The sequence below is a fragment of the Pagrus pagrus genome (assembly GCF_965226575.1).
Source record: "Pagrus pagrus genome assembly, chromosome: 12".
Taxonomy (NCBI): domain Eukaryota; kingdom Metazoa; phylum Chordata; class Actinopteri; order Spariformes; family Sparidae; genus Pagrus; species Pagrus pagrus.
The window spans coordinates 20,028,483-20,055,851 of NC_140196.1; the positions used below are offsets into that span (position 1 = coordinate 20,028,483).

General features: G+C 43.8%; 1 protein-coding gene across 1 annotated transcript; it reads right to left on the minus strand.

Annotated features, from left to right (window-relative positions):
* On the minus strand, positions 1 to 27,196 carry hs2st1a (heparan sulfate 2-O-sulfotransferase 1a). Its single transcript, XM_084369416.1, has 8 exons — positions 26,826 to 27,196; positions 26,502 to 26,675; positions 6,062 to 6,315; positions 5,865 to 5,950; positions 5,461 to 5,599; positions 4,712 to 4,809; positions 2,406 to 2,563; positions 1 to 847 (listed from the first exon to the last, which is right to left on the minus strand). Exons 2-8 carry the CDS (start codon positions 26,623 to 26,625, stop codon positions 624 to 626), a joined length of 1,083 nt encoding a protein of 360 aa, XP_084225542.1. The 5' UTR covers positions 26,626 to 26,675; positions 26,826 to 27,196; the 3' UTR covers positions 1 to 623.
* Positions 27,197 to 27,369: the final 173 nt, after the last annotated feature.

Here is a 27,369-nt window from a genome sequence, read left to right on the forward strand (position 1 = left end):
AATAGTCCATGGTCACAGGATTTTTATTTCATACAAACCTCAAAAGTTCTCATTCAAGTCCGATAATACAGCACAGTAGTCAGTTTCTTACACTTAAAATCTCTTTAAGTTAGTAGTAGTGGTGAGGCATGTGGATGTTGTTTCGCTGTGGAAAATGTCTTTACATACAAAAAGACAACCATAGTAAAGAGTTAAAATACAATCAAACACAACCAAACAGTACAGAGCCAATGAAAATGTCCGGAACGGAGTACGGCGAAGCCAATCAGGAGTCGTGGTCCGACCAGCTGTTGGACAGGCTGTCTCCACTCTGGACATGTGCCGGCAGAGGCCTGACCTTTGAAATGGAAGTGAAAGGGAGTTGAGGCACGGGGGCTGCAGGGAACACAACCTGCTGACGAAACACGACCTCCTCGTCCAGTTGGCTGGCACGGACGTGAATAACAGAGCGGTCAACAGTCTGATCGCTGCGTCAGAGGTTGATTGTTCTGCAGCTCCACTTTATGTTCTCAATCACACGTACAAACCTGCCTCACAGTCGCCAGTAGTCTTTTCACTTCTCTTTTTTTTTTTATCTCGGCCTGGATCAAGTGTCCTCTCCACACGTCTTCTACAATGTCTCTTTAGTTTTTGGGGTAGATTTTCTCGTAGAAGAAGTTTTGTGCCAGTAGGTAAAGCTCCCCGTCCTTTTCTCTGACAGCATGTGCCCTGACAAACTGGAACTGCTCCAGTGCAAACTCATAGAACTCGTTCTCCATCTTCCAGATGGCCGACTGCTGCAGTTTGGCGATAGACTCTTTTGTGGGCGGCTTTTTCTCACTGGTCTTCCTCAGGTGGGATTTCTTCCCTGCGATGAAAGAAGAGGAGGATTAAAGAGAGCCGCGAACATGAACTCAGTGATTCAGCTTTTATATACACATGTGATCCATTATGTTAAATGTCAATGAAGGCATTACTACGGTTTTATTTTGTAGCAGTAGTTTTTTATTTTTGGAGTAGTCATTCCCTTTTGTTACTGACTATAAAAAATTCATTGGACCCATTAATAAGTTACTTAAAACAAACCTCTCCTCATGTCACGACTCAATATGAGCCTTAAACAGTAACTGATTCTAATAAGCAGGTTTACCTCATACTAAGTGCAGGATCAGCAACATGTGTCTGTCGTTGTAAAAGGGGATTCTGACATGCAAAGTCTTCTCTGCACTAATGTTTTAAAAATCACTCCAGCATTAACACTGGGGGTTATTTTTATTAGACTACATATTGGCAGGCCTTAGTTACTTCACTATGAGGTTACATGACAACCAGCGGAGACACCAAGAAGTTACTGCAGCCCGGGAATAGTCCCAACACATAACTCTGTCCAAAACAAACATTGTTAATTATTGAGCTTTAGAGGTGTTGCTAGGCAGATTTTGTTACCTCGGGGCATTTGAGATTTTCTTGAGAATACGGACCAAAAAACATCTCCCTCACTATGTGTGTGTCTGGTCTCACATGTGCGAATGTCAATAGACAGGAGGTGTAGAGCGAGGGGAGATTGTAAAGTCAAAATTGGAAAAATACGTCCCAAAATATACCTGGGTGACACACCCAAGTAAAGTATATGTGTGGGAAACACTGAAAGGTGTTCCATTCTAGGAGTTCGATATCTTTGAGCATAAAATCTGTGACTCTCACAATCGTATGGATCATTGGCATATTCAGGCATTAATATCTCTGAATTCTTGTGGTTTTTAGCACAGTGGTTGTTTCCCCATCTCTAGTCTTTATGCTAAGCTAAGCTAATGAGCTGCTGGCTGTAGCTTAATATTTATCATACAAACATGTGAGTGGTATCAATCTTCTCATTTAGCCCTCAAAAAGACAGCAAACAAGTACATTTCCCAAATCGTCAGAAACTATTATTGTGGAAACATTACACAGTTCTCATCCGGTCTCTTGTGCTCTGCATTTCTCTGTAGGACAGTCTTTAATTTTGCTAATTAAAAGACAAAGACGTCTCTAAAAGCTCCTGTAAGACTGCCAGTCAGCAAAAACGTGACAACTGAGATGGCAGTCAATCTTCAAATTCATTAACTACATACCTGATTAGCTTGAGTACTTGGCTTTGTCTGCTGCTAAAAAATGCCGAACATCATACTGTCATTTACATCGCTGTTTGATTTCCCTCTTCTGTGCGCTCCATTATTCATTCTGGCTGCACTCATTGTAACTAATCTGTAACTACATCAGCGAGAGGCATGAGAGTATATTGATCACGATTCAATTCCCATGGGAACACTTCAAACAGCTAATATGCAACCACAGCACACAGACACATGCACTGGAGTATTTCAATGTGACTGAGTCATTAAGTTGCTTTTCAGCGGTGAGGAAACAAAGGTAACAGCAAATGGTACCTGTTTTGTACAGCTCAGTGGCTCCTTTGAAGAAGCGTGGCAGCGCGGCCTCCAACATCATAACAAAGTCCTCCAGCTCCTCTGTTACTCCGACCAGCATGTACTCATTCACCAGGTTGTACTTCGCCTGCTCCAGAGCCCACTGGCTGCCCACGTTCCTGCACACACATCATGTTAAATGCATGTGGTTAGTTTTCTAGTATTCTGCTAAAATAGCGTCAGTTCTGCTGGATGCAAAACAATCACAACATTTGCAAACAGCAGAAATGGAGAGGAGGAAGACTGTGACGGAAGAGAAGCAGAGGAGAGCTGAAGGGTACAAAGACAGTGACAGGAAAAATTATTACGTGAGATATGAGTAGAGGATGGACGAGAAAGCCAAGAAGTAACGGAAAAAAAATGAAGTCAGTGGCAGGTGTCACGGTCAGGAAATTAGATAATAAAGGAGGAAGTAAATTGTTTAAACCTATAAAGTAACTTTTTGGCAAAGCCTTCTTAAACAGTGCATTAGAGGACTGGCAGCACTTTCACCCTTTTTGTCTGCAGTATTTATTTAATGTTTCCAAGGTGCTCTCCACTATAATATACTGCTGGTGCACCACAGCAAACTACATCCTGAGAGACCCTCAGTCTGTAACCTGCATCAGGAGGGTAGATGGTTAAAAGATGGAGGGCAGAGTCAAGGAGAGACTGAGGAGGGATGAGTGAGGACAGAGAGGGAAAGAGATTGATACAGATCATCATGTACAGAGACTGGATCAAGGCTGAGAGAGCTATCAGAGACCTTGAGAGCAGGAGTGTAGCAGAACTGATAGAACAGGGCTGTGAGGTTTAATGTGGTGCATTATGAAACAAAACTGCATCGCTCCTGAACTCTCTCAGCTGCCCGAGATGAGGACAGGATAATGTTGTGGATATTCTGTTTATGTTATTTCTAACAAATCCCGTTGAAAAGCCCAAAACTAACAAATAAGTAGCCTGTCTCTCAATACTAAACCCCCTGCCCAATCAACCTTAAGACGTTAGCCTTAAAAAACATCACTGAAAGAAAGCTGCACTTCTAGTAAAGGCCAAAAAAGGTTCTTAAACAGCTGGGCACTGTAGTTTTTACCAAACATTACCAAAAACAGAAGCAATAAGTGCATTTGTAGGGGACTATTTCTAGCTGCGGATTAACACACATTTGGTGAACTGGTGAGTTTTTGATGCACCAGAATTGTGTTTGTAGGCTTGACTCAGATAAGCTACCGCATCCACGTTCATTGTGATGAAGGAACAGTCACTTGGGCTATGTTCAGACTGCCAGCCCAAATCTGTTTTTTTGACATATTTACATTGTATCCCAATTGATTTTAGGAAGTCCAGACAGCAAAAAAACATCTAAACCACACTAGGAGGTGGTTTGAAATACGATTCAAATCAGATTTCTACAGATGCATTTTAGTCTAGACTCTCATATCGGATTTCAAAGTGTTTTTTTTTTTTGGAGGCTCGCAGCGTGACACACAACTGCGATGTCAAATCCAAAGAGACGGAAGTACAGCAGGGCGGCTGAGCAGCATCCAGGCTGTGACTAGCAGAGCAGTGTGGAAGACAACACAGAGAACAGTCTGTGGAGTCACGCTGAAAAAAAAATTGCTTTGTGACCTGACAGTGTGATTGTTTGGAGAGCGGGATGATTGATCATGCTTCAGAGTTGGAAAGCTGCATCACCAGCGTACAGAGTCACTGACGCCTACATCGTTACCATAGCAAACCATCCAGATATGTTGGTGATGTCTGGAAATGAAAAATCTGATCACTTGCAAATAATTGTGCGTACGCTCCGCATTTCAGATCTGATTTGAGAAACAAATCGGACTTGCCTGCTGTCTGAACACAGCCTTAATGCATTGGCTTGGCTCACTGCTGTGCTTTAGGTTGTTTTTTTTGGACAGCAGTGGCACTCTATACCACAGAGGAATACAATTAATAGTGTTAAACAAAAAGGATTGCGCAATGGCCTGGGGCAAGCAAAATGGCGCCGTATATCAGGCTTTGGCTATACAGACAATTATTGTTAGTGGGGATCAATTCATTGTATATTTTGGCCTTTTCATGGGATATGCTGACGATAAGAAGAATCTAGATTATCACCCCCCTTCTGAACAAACACACAGAAAAGTCAAAACATTACTAAAGAAGAGCTAAATCAAGCTTTCTTCCTCTCATTTCAGATCAGTGCGAGAATATAATAGAACTTAAAGATTATTATTCGAGACTCAGTGCTGTCTGAGCAGGACAGTGTCAGGTGTTTGAATACCTACCAGCACTCAGAGTAATGACCACAGAAAAAGGGAATCTGGAGCCAGAGCTTCTCAGGGGCACAGTCTGAGCCGCCGGCTGATACACATTCATCAAACGTCTGCAACACAAACACAAAGAGTGAGCAATTTTGAAGAGAACACAAATTATTACATTATCATGGATTTCAGTCGGTCTTAAAACAATAGTCAGGTGCCCATTGAAACAGGTTTCGCTTAATGTAATCATTCCTCCTGGTCATTAATCTTCAAGTGCCTCTAGCAGCCTAAAGAGATGAGGGACAAAAATCCAGTCCTCGATTCCCTCAACGGTGTATTCAGACATCTTCCACAGTTACAGTAAGATTTTTTTGTGTTGCTGTTCCACCACTTCAGCTCATGAAGACACGGCCATCCAGGGAAACACAAAGAGGGAATTTGTACAAAAAGTGCTGTAACTTTGGAAGATACTTGATTTGACTCACCGACTAAAGCCTCATATTAAAGGATCTTTTGTGGACTATGAAACTTCACCCAACTTTCATGCAGGTGAGTAGACATTAACTTCATTTTTAGGTGAACTTATTCTTTAATTTTAGGATTAACTTAATTAAGATTTTGTCCATCACTTCCATTTAAAGTGCATTAAGAAGTCAGTCAGTATGAACAGAAGCGATTGTGCTCACAGGGGCACCTGACTATTGACTACTGACTTAATAAATTGTGAATTTATCATCTAGACTAAAAGAATGACAGTATTCATGGACGTTAACCTTCTTGTCTCCTTGTTTCCTGCGTCTCAAGCCAGGTCGGTAGTCGTCCCCGAAACGCAAGAAGTAGTAATAGGACACCAGCCTTTCAATGGGGTCGCGGATCACATTTATGTAGATAGGCTTCCTCTTCACCCCAAACCTAAGAGACATGACACTCATTGAATTTGAACTTCAAATAAAGACAGACAGGTTTAGGAGCTCAACAATGTGCTTTTTTTGTTGAAACATACTGAGGTTCAGCAGCGTCACTTTGTGCTACAGTCACTCCATTACGCTACACTGTGTAAGTGAAAAGCTCTTTCTGACCACAAGGTGGCGTCACCTGCACAAAGCCGCAGCAGGGTGAATAAACTGTGAATTAACAGTGTTGTCATAATGACACAATTGCAGGACATTGCATTTACTTGGTGAAGTCGAGGAAGGAGACGTGTCCGTGGTAGAAGGCCGGCTTCATTTCCCTCCACTCTGTCACATTCTTTACAAACCGCACCTGAAATAAATAGTGAAAATAATCCCTTTTTAGTGAACACAGGAACAGGCCTCCACATTACAAAAGAAAAGGAGAAGTCATGGTAAACTTGTTGGCAGCCGTCGCTCTGACCTGGTCCTGTATGGACATGACCGGGTTGTTCTTGGTGGTGTTGATGTGCAGGACGTGGTAGTGGTTCTTCCCGCACAGGTCGTAGGCGATGTTGGTGAAGGAGGTACTAGCCGTCTTGGGCACGCGGTTGTAGATGATGACCAAGTCGTCTTCGTTGTCGGACAACGACGAAGCCGACGAGTCCCGTTCCCGCAGACCGTCCTGCGTGTGCCGCTGCTCGATCTCTCGTACCTCATGTCTGGCGATGGCTCGTTCTGGAGGGGAGGACAGGAAGTTAGATACAGGCGAGTTCAGGACATGAGGTTGAGGTGAGGTTTCCGTGCTGGTTTAATACTGCAGATAAGGAAAGTGAGCAAAAATGTCCTTCAGCGAGTTCATTATACGAACTCCAACCAGCTCCAGGGGTGCTGCTCTGGAGCTGAACCTGACCTCTAACCGCTCCGTGAGGCAGAATACGTGAAGAGAAAACTTTGAATAAAAAGGGCTAAAAAGGTATATAGAACATATACATAATTAAAAGGCAGGAAAAAGGAAAATATAAGTTGAACTCTTGGGTTTATACTTCCAAATCTTTTGCTTACATACTGGTCCGTGTGACATGTTTCACATGTCTCGTAACTTTGCTCAAACAGCACTCAGCTTCTGCACATTTGTCATCTCTGCGACAAATTCAGACCCAAATTTAGAGCTGATCCATTTAATAAGAACTACTCCTTAAAGACATGATTTTGTCCTTGTCAGAGGTAACGCTGCCGAGTGTCACACTTAACCGTAACTTCATTAAAAATGGATTTCAATTTCATTTGAACACCGTCTCTTTTGGAGAGCAGATAGCGAAAACTCCTTTCTCGCTTCACACCACAGATCAAGAATAATGTCAAACGGGAATATTAGTTAATCATTTCTGAGAGCAGCCTATTTCACGCTGCGGTACAACCTCTCTTGTTCACTAATCAGATTCGACTCTAATATCAGTCCCCTACCTTTACTTTCACTTATTTAACCACAGAGTGTCTGTGTGCTCTCATTTCAGATCAAATAAATGTACTGTCATGTGGCCAAGTACATCTTTGTGTGCTTCAGATAGACCCTTGGTAAGTGTGAAAGGATTTATTCGACCTAGTTTCCGCTTTGTCTGAGAAAAGCATCATGTATCGAGGGTGAGAAGGTAAAGAGCATGAGGTGACAGGCCAAGGGTCAGAGGTTGGTAGTTAGACGGTAAGGCTACAGTCACTTGATCGCTAACTGGACGTTTACAGGACATCAATACACTATAAATAAGGACGCAGAGGTTGGGGAGGGGGGTATCTCAATCCAAACACTGCATGAAGCGGCAGAAAAGCCAGGCCGCGGTGCCTCTGTGTGAATAGATTCAACACAAAGACGCCCGGGCCTTTGTTGCCCTCTGGCTTTTCTTCATCTGAATTCACCTCAGATTGACTGGTGTTGACAATGGCTCCGAGTGCTCTGCAGGAAGGATGGAGCGAGAAGAAGAAGGGTGTTTGTGTGCGAGCAGGGGAGGCAGCACAACACTGGAGCACCTAATACCCGTGGGAGCACTCAGTGGAGCCAGCGGGCTCCTAAAGCCCTGCCTAAAGCCCTGCCTGGCTGCTGAGACACTGTTACAGCTTGGACTGGACTGGCCCGGCTTGAGAGGCTGGCATCTGGCACCGGAGGCCAATTAAGATGTCATCTGTGAATCCGCCGCCCTCTCCTTCATCTGCGCGAACACACGTGGGCACAACACACACACGCACGCAGACACACATAGAGAAATACTTTCACTGCCCCCTCTCTTACACTCTCCTGAGCAGCTGTTAATGTTCCACTCATCAAAGCTGGATCTGGTTACGGAGCCGAACCGCTTCTGCACGCTCGCAACTGCTGCTCCAGGCTGATGGGGTGGAGACGTGCCAGGTGGCTGTAATGGCTGCAGGCTGTCAGCATGCACAACAACTGTAATGGAGACATTCATTCACGCGTCCATCCAAAGCACGCATTAGCCAACAACAACAGCACTAACAGTTGCTATGTTGGAACTTGATCGTCAGGCTCAAATGTCCTTTTAGGATTATTTTTATGGAGGTGTGCAGTGACGGCAGACAGAGAGAGAGACCGTGACATTCAAAAATAGTCAGAGTGCGCCCCCGTGACAATGCAAGTCATAAATATGAGTTGCCTTTAGTCTGATGCCTAGCACCAGGTGTTTTGAAGAATTCAAAGACTACTTTAGAGTCTGAAAGGCCCTGAAAACATATTTTATCAATCAGCGTCTTACCGAGTGATGAGGTCTTACAGGAACACAAATAGCTTTCTTTCTCCAAACTTAGAACTGTTGTGTTTGTTTCAACATGTTGGATTTCTGGTTTTTGTGTTTTTATCTGTGCTATTCTTGCCTGCGCCGATGTTTTCTTTATTACCTGAATTGCTCTAAGTCAGTATTTTCATATTATGAATCAGTTAAATGCTGAAATATAGATACATTTTGATTCGGATTATTTTTTGCGGTACAAAGACACCAGTGCACCGCTGTCGGGCAAGTAGCCCCACCTCCTCCAGAAGTAAATTAACTTAACTGTTGTTCTTAACACACAGCTCAAGAGCCTTGTTATATTAATCTTTTATTAAAAAAAACACATTTTAAGCCTTCAAATGCTGTGTCAATTTTCCCGATGGTATCAAAGTAAGAAATTCCAGTACCGTGACAACAGTATCTCCTCCCATAGAGACAAACCTACAGAAAATGATCACCCGACTCCGCAGTTGCTCTCTAGCATCTTTCAGCTAGCTGCTTTAGTTTTCCAGCCTAGCAACTTTAATGTTGCAACAGCAGCAGCATGAAGCTTTCATTCACCAAAAGCTGAAATAAACCCACTGTGCGCCAGCGACCAAGCACTAACAGCAGAGGGACAAAGTTAGTGACTACCTGGTGAACAATGGAGAGCATGGAGAGAGTTAATGGAGACCAAAAGAGAGCTACAAAACAGTCGATACTGAACCGACAGTCGCCTGATGGATAGAAATACGACTACAATATGAATGTTAATGTTGCTCTGTGTCTGCTGGATGTGTAAAAAACTGTTTGCTCACACCATAGTAATACTGACTATTGTAATTTCTTGTAAACATGTCAATGTAGCGTGTGTTGGTGTGCCTCAAGTGACAAAAAAATCACTTTGAAAATCCCATGTTTACAGGGGCTTTAATGGTGAAAGGAACATGTGCTAATCCCTCACTTTCCTCTAGTGGTGTGCCCAGGTTTTGAAAGATTTCCCCCCTGAGATTTCACCCTCACGGTACAGTACGGTGAATTCAATTTTACTTTCCACTGCTGTGAGCAACACAATAAAAAACAACAGCAATGTGTCTTCTTTCTCAGAGACAGTGTCCCTGTTACTCGGGATAATCCGCAGACCTCGCTGTCAACAGTTTTCACAGGAATTACTTTCCATTGAAGAAATACAATGGAAACTGTTGACAGTGAAGTCTGTGGATAATCCACAGAGATGTGGACATTGTTTCTAAAAGAGATCTTGCTGTAGAGTAATTCAATTATATTCTTTTAACGCTGCAAGCACCACAAATTCAATTCCATACATCTCTGTTGTGCTGGCTGAACGCTCGAGGCAAGATATCTCATACACAAGACGAACAACGTAGACAAAGGCTACAGACGTGTGACAAAGTAAAGGATGAAGCAACATAAGTGTTTTGGTTGTCGGGCCACCTCGTGCTTGCAGAGCAGCTTCAATGCACCTTGGCATTGATTCTGTTAGTCTGTAAAACTTTATTGGAGGGATGAACACCATTCTTCCAAAAGATATTCCCTCATGAAGTGTTTTATACTGATACTGAAGTGACACCAGGCGGTATTTCAAGGTAAAACAACATATTTGAAATATGGCCCGTGTCTCTTATTAGTTACTGATAAATCAACAAGTGGTGAACTGATTTTGAAATGATAAAGATTTGCCAGATTCCCTACATTTATACACCTTCAAACCTGGAACACAGCAGTATAACATTTCAGTTTCCCAGCTTGACGTCAGAGGAAAATGGCCGCCATGTGAATATGGTCTATTCAATGAGCCCTCTACCTTCAAATGCCTCGTTTTGCTAGATACCGTTAGAGGCAAGTGAGAATTTTATTTTTTAATTAAGTCACTTGACACTTCAACCTGTTGTAACTGACTAAATTATTGTTCTTGTCCATATTTCCAACTACTGACATCTCCATGGCCTGACAGGAGAACATGCATCATCATGTAAGCCTTCTTTTTGCTTTGCTGTGGCATGAACACACACATTCACGCTTTCTGTGTAGCTCGAACTTGCAGGGAAGGCTGCCAGTTCCTCAGCTTTTTTTTTCCAGAGAAGGTGAAGGAGAGTGAGAAAAGACTGGGGGCTACTGTGTCCCCAACTACAACGTCCTGAACTATGCAAAGGGGCCCAGAAACCACTTGTTAAAGACATGGTGTTTTGTGGCAAATTGCCAACGACCAACAAGGAGGCGAAGCGGGCACGGACAGGGCTTCTTAGGCTTTGTAGTAGACGCCCTATTCATTGCGAGACTGAATACACTTGGCACAAACCTCCATATCAGAGGGCGCCACACACACACACAAATTTAAGCTTAGCGCTCCCTTCTGAGGTCATTTAATTAGAGAACAAAAGCCTGAATTACTATGGCCACACAGCAGGCCTGCTTTCATTCCACATTTCCGTCAGTTTCCTCCCCTCAAGCCGTCTCTGTGCATTAAAAGCTAATTATGAACCGTGAAGCCAACACGGGTCTTAAACATTGTGACAACTACAAGCCTATTACTCTGAGTTTCATTCAAAGTGAGAGACAGGAGGAAGACAGAGCGCTGGTAGTTGAACATATTTACTGAAGCAATTTCGCGGCTGATTAGACGCAAGCATTTGAAATCATCATTCATATTTGCCGCCAGATCTGCAAAATGTGACAGGCCGTCATGTATTATTGCCATCGCGTCAGATCTGATGGGATAATAAAAGTGGAGGAGAGAAGATGATCCTTTCTCCAAGCAGCTCATAAATCCATCATCGCTCCGATCCCAGCCAGTCAGAGCTCTCTCTCAGTCTCCCTCTGTCTGCTTCCCCTGAGAGGGTTAGGCCCTCGAACCGAAGCCTTGGGCTAGGTGGGTAATAGAGATTGGCTATCAGCAGCAGACTGAGGTGTACGGCTTGTATGGTTCTGCTTGGATGCCACTGGATTGCAAAATCAATGAAGGATGACAGGGAGGAGATCTAGGTTGCTGCTGTATAAAAATCGAGTTAGTCGGCCGCTGCTGGTGCCGTTTCTACCTCCACCCTCTATATAGACTTGGATGCACGCTGCTGTTTTGCTGTGCCAGGTTTAGAGGGGACAGTTATGTCACCACTGCAGCACTCGCGAACATTTGAATAAACTGTGCACTTCCGAATTCCTAATTATTCTAATTCAGTCTTCAAATCCTTTTAGCAGAGAGTGGATTATCAGTGGAAACAGAGGCTGATGGGGAGATTGGGGCGCGAGCGAACAGAGCCAGAACATGCATTACCATTGTTATTTAAGTTATGACAAGGAACATGAAGCATGGTGTGAGAGGAATCTGTTGTGCAGCTTTTCAAAGCCGCTGGCAGCTGCAGAGAGCTGAAAAAAGGAGACAGATAAACGAGAGCGCTTTCATTAAGAGAACGTGAAGGTGTTCTGTGCATTCAAAACGCCTTCAGAGCTTTCAAACGAGCTCGGTATGACAGCAGGAACAGAGACAAACACAACCACGCACACAGAAACAGAATACTTCTTTTAAACTTTAAACTAGACACCAGTACTTTTATGCTGCACACAGTATTTCACAGATTTTCCCATTAACACTTGTTTTAGAGAAAGATAAGAAGGAAACACATTTGAGTCAAAGTGCAATTGTTTCGGTGGGAGGGGGGGGTTGCCAGGCTGAGGCGCTTTTCCCACTGGCTTTGGCACACAAGTGCGACATTGACGCTCAATGAAGGGTCTCATTCACTGCTCTGTCCTCCACAGTACAGCTGGGGGAGTTGAGGCAGAGATGAAGAGGCGGGGACACGGACCGGGTTAGATGGAGACCCAACAAATTTAGGGTCAGACAATCGATTGACAATTGACAAACGATTACAGCTTATAACAGCCAGGGCAGGACCAGAATAACCTGTCAGGGGGCCTGGGGTAGAAGTTTGCTTGCTCCTGTTGATCCCCCACCCCTGGTCATCTGCGCATTGCGCATACATCCTGTTGCCTTAAGTTTCCATCAAGTACAGGGAACACAGCCGACTATACATGACACCCAGAGACAATCCAGTACAATGCTGAATATCACCTTACCACAGGTTTTCAGTGTCTCAGTTAGCTCTAATCAATATTTGTTATATTATCAATGGCTCTCGTGATTATAAGAAAGGTGTTGCTTGCAGTGACAAACCCACAGAATTGGCACCTGAAGGATTTTAGCTTATTTCTGCTCATTGTTTTGATTTTAATGGATCACAACTTTTAGGGTTTTCACTCTCAGTCTCTCATCAGCACTTGATAAACCCACTGTTCACTAGGGTTGGGCGATGTCTACCAAGTTGGAATATGACGATGTCGGCAGTGAAAAAACATCTCGATGGACGATGACATTGTTTTTGTTGTCTTCGTTGGCGGCGGTGGTCGGGGGTTACTTGTGTTTCTGAATTTGAGGAAGTGTGTCCCCTCACAGTTGGAGTGGCTCATTAGCATACCACTGTCATCACTGCCGTTTCCCACGGTCAGTCTGACAGCAACTTCAGTATCCTGACAAAGGAAACTTCAACATATAGACTATAGGGGCAGGGAATCGAACCACCGACCCTTCAACAACCTGTCTACCTCCTGAGCCTGCACTGAGCAGCAACAAACAACTTTTCATTTCCTATTCCACATGTCAGAAACACCAACAACTTCAGCCTTACGGCAACTCTGAGGGGACACACTACTTTTTGTGCTCTCTGGGGGTTGGACCTAAATCACGAGGGCTCAGTAGTCAATGGCCAGCGATTGGCAATGAACGATGGCAGCCTGAGTCTACTGAACACTACCTGCCTCACCTTTTAGCGAGAGTTGGTGACTAACTGTTAAGTAGCTAAAGACCATTAATTTTTCGAAAACTGAGCTAAAAGGAGAGTTAAAATTTATCATAAATTTGCCAGGTGGTTAGAAACATGATGACAATGTTGCTCTCTGCCTGCTGGATGTGTGAAAAAGCATCTGTTTGCCAACACTTGCTACACACCAACATATCCATGGTGTGTTTCCAACTTGCTCTGTTGCTCCAATTGGTCAAATAATCAATAAATATTATATATTCAATATTATACATACTATTTTTTTTCAGGAATATGCACAAGTGAGCACACTATGAGCTTAAATACAGCTCTTTAGAGTAGGTTTTAACACAGGGACCTCTGAGAAGAGAGTGACAAGATTAGCCAAAATTTCAGGACCAGCTGTACTTTATATTATACTCTGTGGAGAAAATTCCACTTAAGCCAATTACCCAATCCAGCTGATATGCAGTCCTTGTGGGTCTGAGGCACTGAGGCAGTTTGCTTGCTTTGACTTGTTGATTATCCAGAGAGTTGAATGACAGCAGTGCATGGTAGCATATAAAAATGTCTACACAAAGATTTGCTCTGTTTAGGAAATCTGATTGGAAATGCTAGTAATGAGACTAAACAATGCATCAAAGTCAGACCGCTCCGAGCAGGCTCCACTAATAAAATTCAAATCAACAGATGCACCCACTGACGGGAAGTAGTGAAAATAAAATGCCTGGCTACGTTGCAGATTCTCGTAAATAAGACGTTTCACAGTGACGTGACATTTCCTGTCTCGGCGCTGCTGCTTTGCGAGGCTCCATAAATGCAAGCAGCAGAGTTTTTCATTGTTATGACTTTCACGGTAGTTCTGCTTTTACTAGATGGCGCAGCGGGGGAAACGGAAATATGAGGAAAATACAGGGAGGGAAACGTGCTGTTAAGGTCATGAGCCGGATTTCCATCCCACAACGGCAGGTGCACGAGCGGGGTGCTCCATCCTCTGGAGAGATGCTGCTGCTGAGTTTAATCAGCACAAACAATCCACGTAAAGGTCATGTATCCTGCGAAGAAATGACTTTTCTTCCTCCCTGACAACGCAGCGCTTTGAAAACAAGCGCGTTTTTGTCAGAGGATGCCGACAAAGCATTCCTCAGATATGGAGAAGAGACAAACATGCCCTTGTCAGCGCTGATGGACAACAGCGTGTAGACAGTTTAAAGTGGTTAAGTGGTATGGGGTAAGGGTCTCGAGACCATAATTACTCCACTGGGCGTCACTGAGGAAGAGGACGTTAAGAAATTGCCTTTTTTTGGAGAGCAGACTCAAAAAGTGTTGGCCTCAGCTGAGGATGGGCTGTTTTGTTGCTCTGTGGAGTTCATGAACTATAGATGGAAAACAAGCTGTTCGACTAAACACCAGGGTACACTAAACAAGCTCCAGCCACATGTGGCCCATTTATAATTCCTAGTCTAAATGCAAGCCATGTCTCTACACTAACGATAACAATCCGGTATAGATGGAGATGATTATCGCTATGGTTCAACCTGTCACTTTCTCCCCTAATATGTCTTTCGTGCGATCGAAGCCTGTAGTGCTGTCTGACGGGCGAGCCAATAATGTCTGGGAAAACAGAACGAGTAAAGGGGGCCACGTGTTGTCTGCTTCGTCAGAGACAGCCAGTCGGATGAGATTACGGAGCAATTTACACAGATGGCAGATCCCATCATTCCACTGTCTTGTTAAGTAAAGGCAGGTCTGACAGGTTGTGGGGGGGGGGGGAGTGAGTGAGTTGATTGGATCTCATCTTGGCACAGATTGTCTATGACTAAGCACTGGGAATTAGCCAACATTTTCAGAGGCATTGGTGCTTCAAAGGATGGAGAAAATATCTGGTCAAGAAAGAAGCTGTTAAAGTGTTTGTTACAGGAAAAAGAAAACCACAGCAGGAATGTCTCTGTCACTGCCTCGCAAACACAGCAGTCAAATCTGTGAGAGCGTAAAGTGAGAGGAACTTGAAATGCACAAATTACAGTAGCTGAAGGCATACAGATTCACACTGGTGTACAACTCTCGGTTTTGCTCAGGGCCCTCGTATCCTAATATAACAACAAACACTGTTTGCATAACAGCGCGGATCTGGTTGCAAGCTACAACCCAGATATCTGATGTTCCCATTGCCTCTCTGTCTCTGCCCCGTAACAGATAATTAATAATGCATATATTGGAGTCCGGGGAAAACTCCACACTCTATTAGACAGAGCCGACGACAGCTATTCATAGGTTTAATGATGAGTGGGAGGGACAGGTGAACACCACAGAGAATCTGTCCCACACAGAAACATGCTGCACAGTGAGAGACCGTTGAACAGAACATCTCTGCAACAAGACCAGTTCAACTTGTTATCACTTCATCTCTGCGGGTTTATATCTGCACCTTTCATCTCTCTGGTTCGCCGCTTCTCTTCTTTCATCTCATTATATTTAGCATCTGCAGGCCATCTATCCAGTGAGGAGGTTGTGCTGTGTTCACCAGCAGAGGATCGCTGTGATACAATGGAGAGGCCACACGTTCATTGTCTAGATACGGTTCTGATGTCTAAACTCAGGATTTGGGCTGATATTGAGTTCTGATTCATTTGAAGTTGTATCCATGAGCTTCCTGTGGAAGTCACTGAGGTTAATTGGGAAAAGAATTTGGGTGATACTTCCAGTGCTTGGCGGAGCAAGCATAAATAATAAGTATCATAATTAGCGATGCACCGGCGGCACTGTCAAGGCTTCAGAAGCGTTAGCTAAGTGGGCTAAGCAATAATAATAATGTTATTCGTATTCACTCTACAAAGTCACCAACCGAAGTCTGAATTCATGAATTATACACCGTACCAATCGCTCTAACAAAGAGGATTAGCGGTCGCGCCCATAATTTGTGTAATGCATCACGGGGGCTCAGAGTGAGGTGGATAAAGAGTTGAGTCTCAAGAAGGAGCTGCACAAAATCTGATGAATTGCCTCATGTGATGTCACTTGAGACAGCCTCAGTTGAGGTTAAAGACTACAAGTTTGTAAATGACAAAAATCTGTTGGCGTGTAGAAAGAAGTGAGCTAACCAGACGTCTGAAGCCCGCTTCTCATCTCTGCTTGAGGCTAGTCGCTCAAAGCTACTTATTTAACACACCTGTGGCCTGGGAACCTGACCAGTCTGTCAAGCTTATGTTTTATCTGCTCTGGCAGATGAGTCTGGCCACCCTCCCGTTTAGACAGATCTCCCTGAGACTTGGTTCGTGATGGGCCAATGCAGATGAGTGCATTGGTCAATCCAGTCGTGTCCAGACTGCAGGGCCGTCCAGGCACATGAAACCTGTGACTATAATATTAACATGAATATGAATCAAGATCCTAGATGTTTTTGAGAAACGCATTTTAGTGTACCGTTTAGCTGTGATTTGGGAATGTTTGTGAGCAGGGCACAATGTTTTTCCTGCTCTTGATGCAGCAAGAACCACTTCTACTTACTTTTAGTGTCACTCAGTGCTACGTCACTTGTTTCATTGCGCTGACTGGTTGTAGGTCTGTCCAATTTCATCTAGAGCCATTTTGGTCTGTGCTGGTTACTGACACGCCTCGGAAATTGAAAACGCATCAACAGGGACCAAACTATATAACACAGATATTCTCCAACTGAACTGTTGGCAAGTGAGTTGCATTGGCAGATTTCAATGCCACTTTCATTCTGTGTTACTTGCAAGTTTGATAATAATGCATGTAAAAAAAAAGGCACTCAAGTCAAAGTAAATAGAATAAACAAACAATGAAAAGACATTTCGCCGAGTGCTTGGAAATTGGGGTTGGCATTTGCACCATTTTCTGACATTTAATGAAGGATTAATTGGAAAAGTAATTGGCGGACTAATCAATGATGAAAGTAGTTGTTAGTTGCCCTAATAAGTGAAGACACTAATACAGCAACACTGTTTGTTATTTTGCCTGAGCAAATTTTCATTATGTTGTTTTTATTAGAGCAAACCTTCTACAGAAGTTTTATAAAACTGCACTGACAATTTTTCAACAGCAGTGACAGACAGTATTTACTGTCAATCATATCTGGCCGACACTCAGTCAGTTTAATATGGTTGAAATCAGCAGCAGTACTCATCCTAGGAATCGGAGTGGTGCCCCATTAATATTAGACAGTGGCAGGATAGAATAGATACAGACACTAGTCTAATAAAAAATACAAAAAATACAATTCAATCCACCTTGTGCGTAACGTTTTTGGGCAAGTGTTGATTTGTGTTTGTTGGGGAAATAGAGAACACCGTAACAAAAGAGAGAAAGAGATTCAGACACAAAAATCTACTGATCCTCACTCAGCAGGGGACAGTCTGAGTGTGGGAGCTGAATATTCAGCAACACCAAGGTACTTCATTAACACACACACACACACACACACACACACACACTCTGTCTAATTAACTTCAAGTTGAATTTCATGCAATTTGGCAATGCTGCTCACACCGCTCGGCGCACTGAGGAAATGCAAAGACATGAAGAAGAAAGAATTAGAGAAAATGAGCCGAGACGGGGAGAAACAAGGTGCAGAGTAGAAACTGTGTAGTAGCACCACCTTAGCAGTTAGTCCCTAGTGACGCCTGGCCTTGGACATATTACAGGAAAACAAGATAAAGGCAGCTTTACGCCAACTCGGCAGCTAACAGGAGCAAAGTTGAACCAGGGGCTGAGGAAGAAGAAGGGCAGCACTACTCGACCACCTTCCTTCCTCCTTTATCCCTCCGTGCTCTGATGAAATTGGTTGCAAAATTGCTGCAGGCGCTTTTGTTCCTTTTTTTTCCCCCCTCACAGGGGCTTATGATTTTCTTACAAGCCGAGGCTTTAAATATTTCTGTGTCGCAATGAAAATTAAATCATCTTTTTCATTTCAAGGCCCCCCTCCCTCCTCCTGGAATAGCACCTTATTTCCGAAGCCAGTGGCGGATATTCTCTTTTCAGGCGCTCATCCAATGGGGTTAGTAAAACACAAGGAGGATTTGAATGTCACAAAGGAGACTCAGCACGCAAATAAAGAAGTTGTTTACAACCATTGATCCAGAAGGAGCCGGATGAGAGAGCTGTCATCATTATAAGTTATAGGTTTATTAGCTGCTCCCGGTTTCTCCTGTCAGAGGAGGAGCTGAAAGGTGTCGGAGAGAAAAGGAAACCCTGCTAACTGCAGAGAAGAGGAGAGGAAACTGACACCTGCTGTCAAGTGTTTACAACCGCAGGCTCCATCATGTGTCAAAAACTTACAGGCTTTAACTGGGTACAGCAAGGTGTGAGCCCCAGAGAGTCTAAATTGGATCTTCCAGCTTTCATTTTCGTTAAAAGGGGGAAGTGAAGAGTGAGAAGACGGAAAAGCCACATCAGGATTGATGTTCATTCTGAGTGCCTGTGCAGGACGGTTTGCTGACCCACGACTGATTTATCACTTCAACTAGGGCCTAAAATAATATTTACAGCCTATATCGCAATTCACTTTATCCATCTGCAGGGCCTTACACTTTTGTTGTAATCTACAATAATGTTGTTTTCACATAGCAGCTTTAAGATAAGGCATTAATTTACTCTGCTGCACACACCTCTCTCAGAGTTGGATGGCAAGGTTGACAGCACCTCCTCAGATCTTGGCTGATTAGCTGGGCTTGCTCTAACAGTTATTATTTATGGCTGCAGACGTTAGCTTCAGGTGAAAATGGCTAACATGATTAGTAATTGTTGTGAGGCAGAAGTCACGCTCAGCGTGGGTCTCGTCAGTTCGTGCTTCCCAGCAAGTTCATAAAATCCAACATGTGCCCCGAGACGTCCGTTTATAAAAATAATCTGCACGTTTTTTTTTTTAAATCACTCGCAGATGATCTCTGCCCCCCTCCGACAAAACTCCTACATTAGTAATGTTGGCCTAATGTCCGGCCACAATTCAAAGCATGGGAGTAATGTTGCGACGTAACTTTATTCAACATCAACGTAAGCTGCAGACTCTCGATTATGCTCCGTCTTTCATGCCCACATCGCAATGCATCTTATTAATCGGGAAAATGTCACACCTCTCGATATCAATATATTGTGTTGGAAGGTATTGGGGGTAACACGCTACAGAAGTGAGGCGTTACAGCAATGTATTACTTTAGGCAGAACGGTAATGTGTTACCACCACAAAGACCAGCCCGGTCCCTGCCAGCTCTTTAAAGCTTGTTCAAAGGGGCACATAACGATACAAGTGTTTTAACTTTGTCCATACAGACATACGTGGTTGGATTCGCCACAGTTCAGTTGTTCAGCTCATTTAATGAAAACCATAAGAACCGACCGGTAAAAAAATTGGTGACTCTGTACCTTTGAAGCGGTCATAAAGTCCTAATTTGAGTCCATTCTTTGATAATTTGTATTCCTTTAGTCCGTAAGGGTCCACAGATCGAAAGAATCAAGAGTTTTTCATCAAATGAATCCTTTGTGAATATTGTTCGTGAACTCCATCACTCACTGTCTGCATACTTCGTCAAACAAAAACATAACTTTGCTACGTTGCTGCCTATAACAAGAAAGTGTTCCCACCTTTTTCTGTTTCACCCCAGGACCAGTTGGCTCTGGTCAGTCAGAGCTCAGTTTTTGCAATGAGATGCATCTTTTTTCAGTTGATTTTCTCAACACAGCTGAACTCAAAACATAAAGAAAACAATGATAAACAATACGTTTTAAATAATAGTAAAATATTTTATAGTCAACAGAGACCAGGCTGGTCTGAGGCTACAGTAGCACAAAAGAACTTTACTCTGCAAAGACAGTAATATTGTAAAAAGAAACCAACTAAGTACTTTAGAATAATAGTAACTAGTAATATGTAATACATTTTAGAAGTGTCTTGCCCAACACTGCCCAGCCCTAATGTCAACTAAATAATATCTCAGCAGCCATCAGTCAGAGCTCCACTTGTCCCCACCAGTTCAGTCAATCTAATCTGGCCTGCAGGGGTTATGTGCGATATTTGAAGCGCATTTCTTCGTGTTGAGTGAACTGACACCTCTGCCCAACAGTGACACGGGAAGAAATGAAGACTGAGGGGAGAGGGCGAGGAGGAGATAGTGTGTCTGTGTAAAGAGGAGGCGGAGGGAATATTGGGGGTCGGCCAGCTGAGGGGAGTGATGGGTGGTACTGGAGCGGGTTGTTCCTCTAGAGCGGCCTCCAATTACATCCAGGGTGTGAAACCGTCCATAACACCCCGATTAGCCTGTCTGTCATCCTGCTACAGCTGCAAACGCTGCGCCACTTTGCGGGGAACACATTCCCTGTCAGACAAAGTGCGCGCCAGGGGCCATAAATCCTCTGCCCTAATCAAAGCATGCTTCTAACAATACAGCAAAAGCCCAGTATGACCATTAGCACTCTTCCTCCCCACCTCCCACGACAAATCCATCCCCGACACCTACGCCCCTCTCTGCTGTGGGCTCCTCTCCATTAGCCGCTCAAATGGCATGTTTCAGAGCAGGCAGGTCCAGGCGTTAGACGCTACCGACTTCTTATGGTAGCAGATGCCAGCGTGCAGAGTGAAAGCAAATGACTCATGCACCCTTTATACCCCTCAGGGAAGCTAAATACAGGGATGTAGGGGTGTCAGGGAGAGTTCAAAGGGAATGTGAGTGCCGTGTCCACAGAGAGGTTAAGGAACAACGGGAGGAAGACGTAAATACTGAAGGTTACACATTTAGGAGGTCGAGGTTTGTACCTGGAGTTGTAGAAAAGACACAAGGTTCAGTTTAGCTGAGTGTTACCAATGTGTCACCAATTAGCTTCAAAAAGGGAGCCACCGTTTGGTGTTGCAGCCCTTTGAGCGAGTCACAGACACCAGCTGACACACACTTGATAAATGTGTAGGAGTGAAAGGAAACTGGTAACGCTTGGATCATTAATAAAGTTAGGTTTCAAACACAACTGCTGCTCAGGGTTTCATGGGTGACAGGGTGAGTGATGTGGAGCAGGGGGTCTGAGCAGCAGCGGTATAAAGTCGTCCAATCAAACTTCAAGCGGTGTGCGCATGAGGATGAACTAGCGATGCCCGACCAAAGTCCTTTCAAGAGCAAATTCCTGATCGGATCCGTCGGTCCCCTGACAGTGGAAGCGTGAGGGTGGGCTCGAAGCTACAAGCGCCTGGCATGACAATCAAAGAGAAATTCAAGCCCAAGACCGGGAGCATCCGGCTGCGGTGACAAATGAATGCCTAAAAGTCTTGCGTCAGGCTCTGCAAACACTTTAACAATGAGCGCATGCATCCCTTTCCTTCTTCTGCATTCAACAGCATCCCTCTTCTCTCTCAGAGCTCAACACAGAGCCGCTTGTGTCTGAAACTAAATATCACCACGCAACAGATGGAAATTGAATTCCTTTAATCAGCCTGACTAACAGCCAGCAGATAAAAGGCGGCAATGCTGATGGGGAAAATGGGCCTCTGCCTATCTGTTCAGTTAGGTGACACACAGCCCTCGCTTGGCCTGCGGGGCAGAGGTGAAGAGGTCGTCTGCTCTAGTTACGAGGGCCATGAGGTGACAGTTTTATTAGCAACGTTTCTATTTACGCAGCGCTCAATAGACCACAGATGCCCTCTCGAATTAACCTTCTTTGTAAGGCCACAAGTTCTGTTACGGACTGATTTGTCAGTATTAGAAAGTCCAGAAAGGCTGCTGAAAAGCTGAGATTCCTGGAATGAAAATAAGGTTATCTTCCTGTTTATGAATATTCTCCCTGAGGAAATAACTTCAGCGTGGCTCAAATCTATGAAAGCAGCTACCAAGGACAGATGTTTCACAAGTAATGATGCATTCAACTGTGTAATAAACATGCTTTCAACCAGCAAGAGACAGGAATCATTCAGAATAAATACTTCAGAACCTTTACTGAAAGTAATTGGCAGTGGTATTCATTTAATAAAAATATTTCCCACAATGCACCACACTGGTGTTCCGTATTATTGCCTTTACTGAGCTTATTCTGACGGGACATGCTAAAGCCTTGAGCTCGTCTTCATCGTGATTGTCAGCTTTGTACTTAAAAACAATCAGTGCCAAATTAATTTGCACAGAAAATAAAATTTGAATGATGTTCACATTATTCCTCCCCTGAAGATACTCATCTGTTTGGCAAGTAGAAGTGATCCAACCAGAGACTTTTACTTTGATATGAGAATTCTTTTCAGTGGTTTTCAAGAACCATAAAATCCTTCTGGTTATGGCCTTTTAGGTGCTGTTTAAAAAAAGTACAGACTTGGGAATAGTCATCTGGTTTGGCTCCACTTTTAACAAACTGGATTGGTTATCTAATCGCAATTAAATCAAATTCGGACATTCATCTCCTGTCTGACGTCAATGAAACATTACACAGGAATGTCAGTCTCAGACTTGAGTATAAAGTAGCATTAAATTCTTCAAGGTGAGCGGCTCTGAAATTGCCTGAACTGAGAGGGCGTTAATGGCAACCCTGACAGGGAAAGTGGCCTTGAATCCCCGTTTTGTGGCTCTTTATTAAAGAAACTCCATTTCCATTCTTCCATCCATCCATCCATCCATCCATCCATCCATCCATCCATCCATCGCACAGTCGGCCTGCGTTACTGTTGACCCAGCCGGCAGCAGTGCTGGTGAGCAGGCGGAGAGAAAGACTGTCAGAATAATGGATTAGGCCCACAGCAGGACACACAGCTGCATCGCGGCATGATTGTAATGCAGGAGGCTTCTCCGTGAAACCTTGGGACGACGATTAGCTTGGAAGCAAATCGCAGCTTGTCTGCCCTGCGGGAGGTGTCTAATGGGGGAAATGATTCAAAATGCGTGTCAGACGATAGGATCCCACGCTGAGAGGAAGAGGGCGCCGGTCATTCCATCCCACATCAAGTTAATTGTGAACATGTGAAAACATGATACAGGAAGACAACATATAGAGGCTCTTCTTTTTCCAGATTTAGTCACGCAGGAGTCGTTCATGGAGACCTAATGTGGGTTTGGACACCACCTGTCCTTGTTGTGGTTTTTATTGTCGCACAGATGGACCTGCAGCAGGCGTACCTGGTAATGTGACCGGCCCCCTGGCTGTCTGTCAGCATCGTGCCTGTGAAAGTCTCAGTCACAACTATTTGGCTATGCAGCACATAATTCAGAGCTCCAGTATACAGACGTCTGCTCAGCCCAGTCATCCATCAGAGCGCTTTTTGCCAAGTCAACAGATTCTCGTGGTGGTGGGCAGTCAGGGGAAAGGCCTCTCAGGTTCTGTTTCAGCATCGGGAGAGTGTGTGTGTGTGTGTTTGTGTGTAGCCCAGGGGAGTTTGGCTTTTCACTGGGTGTAAAGTATAGCCCTTTACGGCAGCAGTAAACCATGTCACAGACCAATATAGCCATCTATACTCCCAGGACTCCTGATTGTTCCAGCATGTGAAAACACATTCAGGATGTCTAATTCAATTAAGATGATGGTTAACCGTTATATTCACGATCTCGTCAAAGACAACCTCATCTTTGACTCATCTGACCAAATCCTTCTATTAAACACTTACTGGTAGGCTTCAAGATTGGTGGTTTTAAGCAATTCCTTTCATAGCTGCTTCATTTGCTGTTGGTCAACACAAAATACTGATTTCTTGAGAATTTCCCAAAAAAAAGCTGACATGCTGAAATTCTTCATCCAAAACCCAAAGATATCCAGTTTACTAACATAAGAAACAAAGAAAAGCAACAAATATTCACATTTGAGAAGCACCAACCAGTGAATTGTAATTTAAAAAATTTGTAAAAGTATCTAACATTTTATCAGAGTTGTCGTCAACTAATCATTTCAGTGGTATGATATCAACTATCTAAGGCCATTACTAGTGCTAAAATGTTGTTAGTTGATGAATCTTTACTTATCTGAAAGGGTAAGTTCACCAATTTTACACATGTTGTATAAAGCATTTTGTGGCTCCAGAGCAAGCTGCACATTGCCTCCAGTGATGTCACTCAGTTGCAAGTTGCATTATGGGTAATGTAGGAACCAGGTTTTGAAAAACAGTCCACTGGTCTTACTTTTGTACTACTGTAACACTATTGTACTCCTTATGGACAGTTTAAAGTCAAATAATCAAAATCGATACAGCAGAACCAGAGATATCTCTGATACCTATTTATTCTGCATATTCTTCTTTCTTTTCAAACCTGGCACCTACATTACCCACAATGCAACTTAGCCTATGAGTGACATCAGTGGAGGCAGTTTATCGGATTACAAGCAGCTTCCTCTGGAGCCACAAAAGGCTTTTTACTACTTTTTTCACATATGCAGTAGTACTCCTTAATGTGTAAAATTGGTGGAGTCACCCTTTCAATCATTTATTAAGCTAGGCTGTCTAATGCTGAAAAGATAAATTGATTGATAAGTCACAATTTTGATCACTAATTTGGCATTTATCCATTTTAAAATCCCTGTTAATTTAATTAATGCAGTAACTAATGATGTTTTTCATTATAGATTATTCTGCTGACTATTTTCTCAATTAATCATTTGGTCCACAACGGCATCACAAAATAATGGATGATGGCATCACAATTTCCCAGAAACCAAGGTGATGTCATCAATTGTGGTATTTTCTTTGATCTAGAGCCCACAATTTAAAATGTTGGAATTACTAAAGACAAGACAGCCAATTCTCACACAGGTGCTTTCACTGATTTTGGCTAATTAGACCTCAGACTGTCTTCACACTGTGTCTGACAGCTGCTTGTCTCTCATCTTAGGTTTGCTGCTCCTCTATGAGTTTGGTGATCTCATATTTCCCAGCTAAGATGCACCTTACTTCTCCCTGAGCAGGGGTCTAACTGTCCAAAATGACAGTGGGTGGGTGAGCAGGGCCTTTCAAACAGCAGTAGTTAATATGTAATAGACCTTTTTTCACAGCTAGAGATATTTTTAGACAGATATTTGTCTCGTTGTAGCAGGAAAAGCACAGGTGTTACTGATAACATTAACAATGCGTCCCTGGAACTCACCTAAATGGAATTCACTGTAGCGACATTGTTAACGGTATTAATCGCACCTGTTCTTTTCCTGCTATAACATGTCAAAATGTCTGCAGAGAAAATAGCTCTCTTGGCTGCCTGTCTTCAGCTCCAGGCTCCCACTCTCATCAAATGATACTGGTGGTGTGTGGACCCCTGAGGTACGCCGGCTGCATCCTCAGGTCGTCCGCACTGCTCTGCTCTACTGTTCCCTAAAAAAAAGTCCCAGTGGCTGAGGCACCAGAGAGATAATCCTGCAATGTCCCAGATCTTTATTGGGACGGAGCGCCTGATGGGAGCTAGCAATGAGATTTGAACGCAGCGCCAGCCGCGTTTCAATCAGAGGAAAGAGTTTGGTGAAAGGGCGGGAGGGGATTTGCAGCAGGGTGGTGTTCCCATGCATGTGGAATATTACTAAAAACTTACTCTGAGCAAAAAGATGTTTTCTGTTTCCATCACTGACCGTTCCACTTTTTATTCCGACTACAGAACCACAAGTCTGCAGCTTTAGTATTGCATTTATAAATTATATATAGGTTTCTAATCTTAAATACGAGTAAGTGTAGAAGAGCAGGAAATGTGTCGTTTATCAGTTAATCAATTGATGGAAATCTAATCTGCAACTGTTCTGAAATCAGCTAATCGATACGGCCCGACATTCTCCAGGTCCAGCTTCTCAAATAAGAGCATTTTCCACTTTTCTCTGCATTTGAAAAAAAAAAAAAATCATTGTTAAACTGAATATCTCCGGGTGTTGGAGAAGTGCTTGCACAAAAAAAGCCACAGACGTCATCGTGGGATTCAGGGAAACGCGATGGGCACTTTCCAACGCTTTCTGACCCTGCGTAGAGCTAAAGCTGTATCACTTAATCCAGATCTAATTATCAGATCAATCAATAATGAAGCTCTGAAGTATACAGACACACATACACACACTCTCTGTCACAGGGCCACAGGCTGAAAGGGCAGCAACACCTCCTCAATCTCACACTGCATTGCACAGATTTAAATGACATGTGGACAACATCTGTAATTTTCTAAAAAAAATTCAAAATGTTGATTTCACAGTCATGCAAAGTTCAGTAGGACAGCTCCCAGATCCACATTTCATCTACCACTGACTGAGCCATATGCTGAAACATGTGCAGTGCATGAAGTGCTGCCTTTACTGACCCAAATGCACTACAAAAGGTGTTGCACTGATCTGTCTTGACTTCGCACTCAGACCCGGATTGTTGTGACAGGGTTTGGATCGGGCTGCAGCCCCTTCAACTTACCGAGCTTTCCCCGGGACTCCTCCAGCTTCTGGATCTGGTTCTCCAGGAAGAACATGGCCACTGCGAACGCCAGCAGCGCCAGAAGCTGCAACTTGGGCGGCATCATGACTCTGAGCAGCCCCATCAAATCATCCAGAGAGGGATTTGGTCAGTCCATGCTCAGAGGAGGAGACACTGAAAACACACACACACATACACACACAGCGACGACGGTGATTACAAAGCGGCTGAGTGTCTGTGCATGGCCCTCTCCCCCTCTGTGTGTGTGTGTGTGTGTGTATGTGTGTGTGTGGATATCTCCCACTGTTCAAATCCTCTGGTTACCTCAAACGCGATGTGTTCATGCTCGGCTTGGTTATTTCATCAAGTCAATTCCCGATAGCGGAGCGTCGTGAAGCCGTAGAGATTTCTCCAGAGTGCGGATTTGTCCCTCCTGGATGTGGGAGCCGTGGTACCAGCTACTGTCGCCTGCGTCCCCCATGTAGCGCTGTCCTGTCCCAACCAGTGTGTTCACCACCGCACCACGGACGGACTATTAGCTACTACCACCCCGGTCATTGGATGTATCAACAGTCCACCATTCAGCTGAGGCTTTCTATTCGTCGACTATCGCTGTCTGTTCAAAGCGGATTGGACAGCTTTCATAAACTGACCCGAACTTGGACAGCAGGTGTCGCTGTTCTTTAAAAACCATGACAACAGTAGAGACGAGGAAGAAATTCTGAGTCGACCTTTGAATATGCCAAAACTCAAGAAGCATGAAATCCTACAGAAATCTAATTAAATTCTTCTTAATGCCTCACATATTAATTCAAATATTAACACAGCCCATATGAATGACGTTGTGTCGGCAAGCGTCGAATTTCTT

Bases quoted from the DNA above. Each gene is read 5' to 3' on its own strand.
- hs2st1a (XM_084369416.1), bottom strand. From the start codon at position 26,625: ATGGGGCTGCTCAGAGTCATGATGCCGCCCAAGTTGCAGCTTCTGGCG. The intron at 5,951-6,061 runs GTCAGAGCGACG...TATTTATTTCAG, and splicing joins TCATGTCCATACAGGACCAG to GTGCGGTTTGTAAAGAATGT. The intron at 5,600-5,864 runs GTAAATGCAATG...CATGTCTCTTAG, and splicing joins TCCTTCCTCGACTTCACCAA to GTTTGGGGTGAAGAGGAAGC.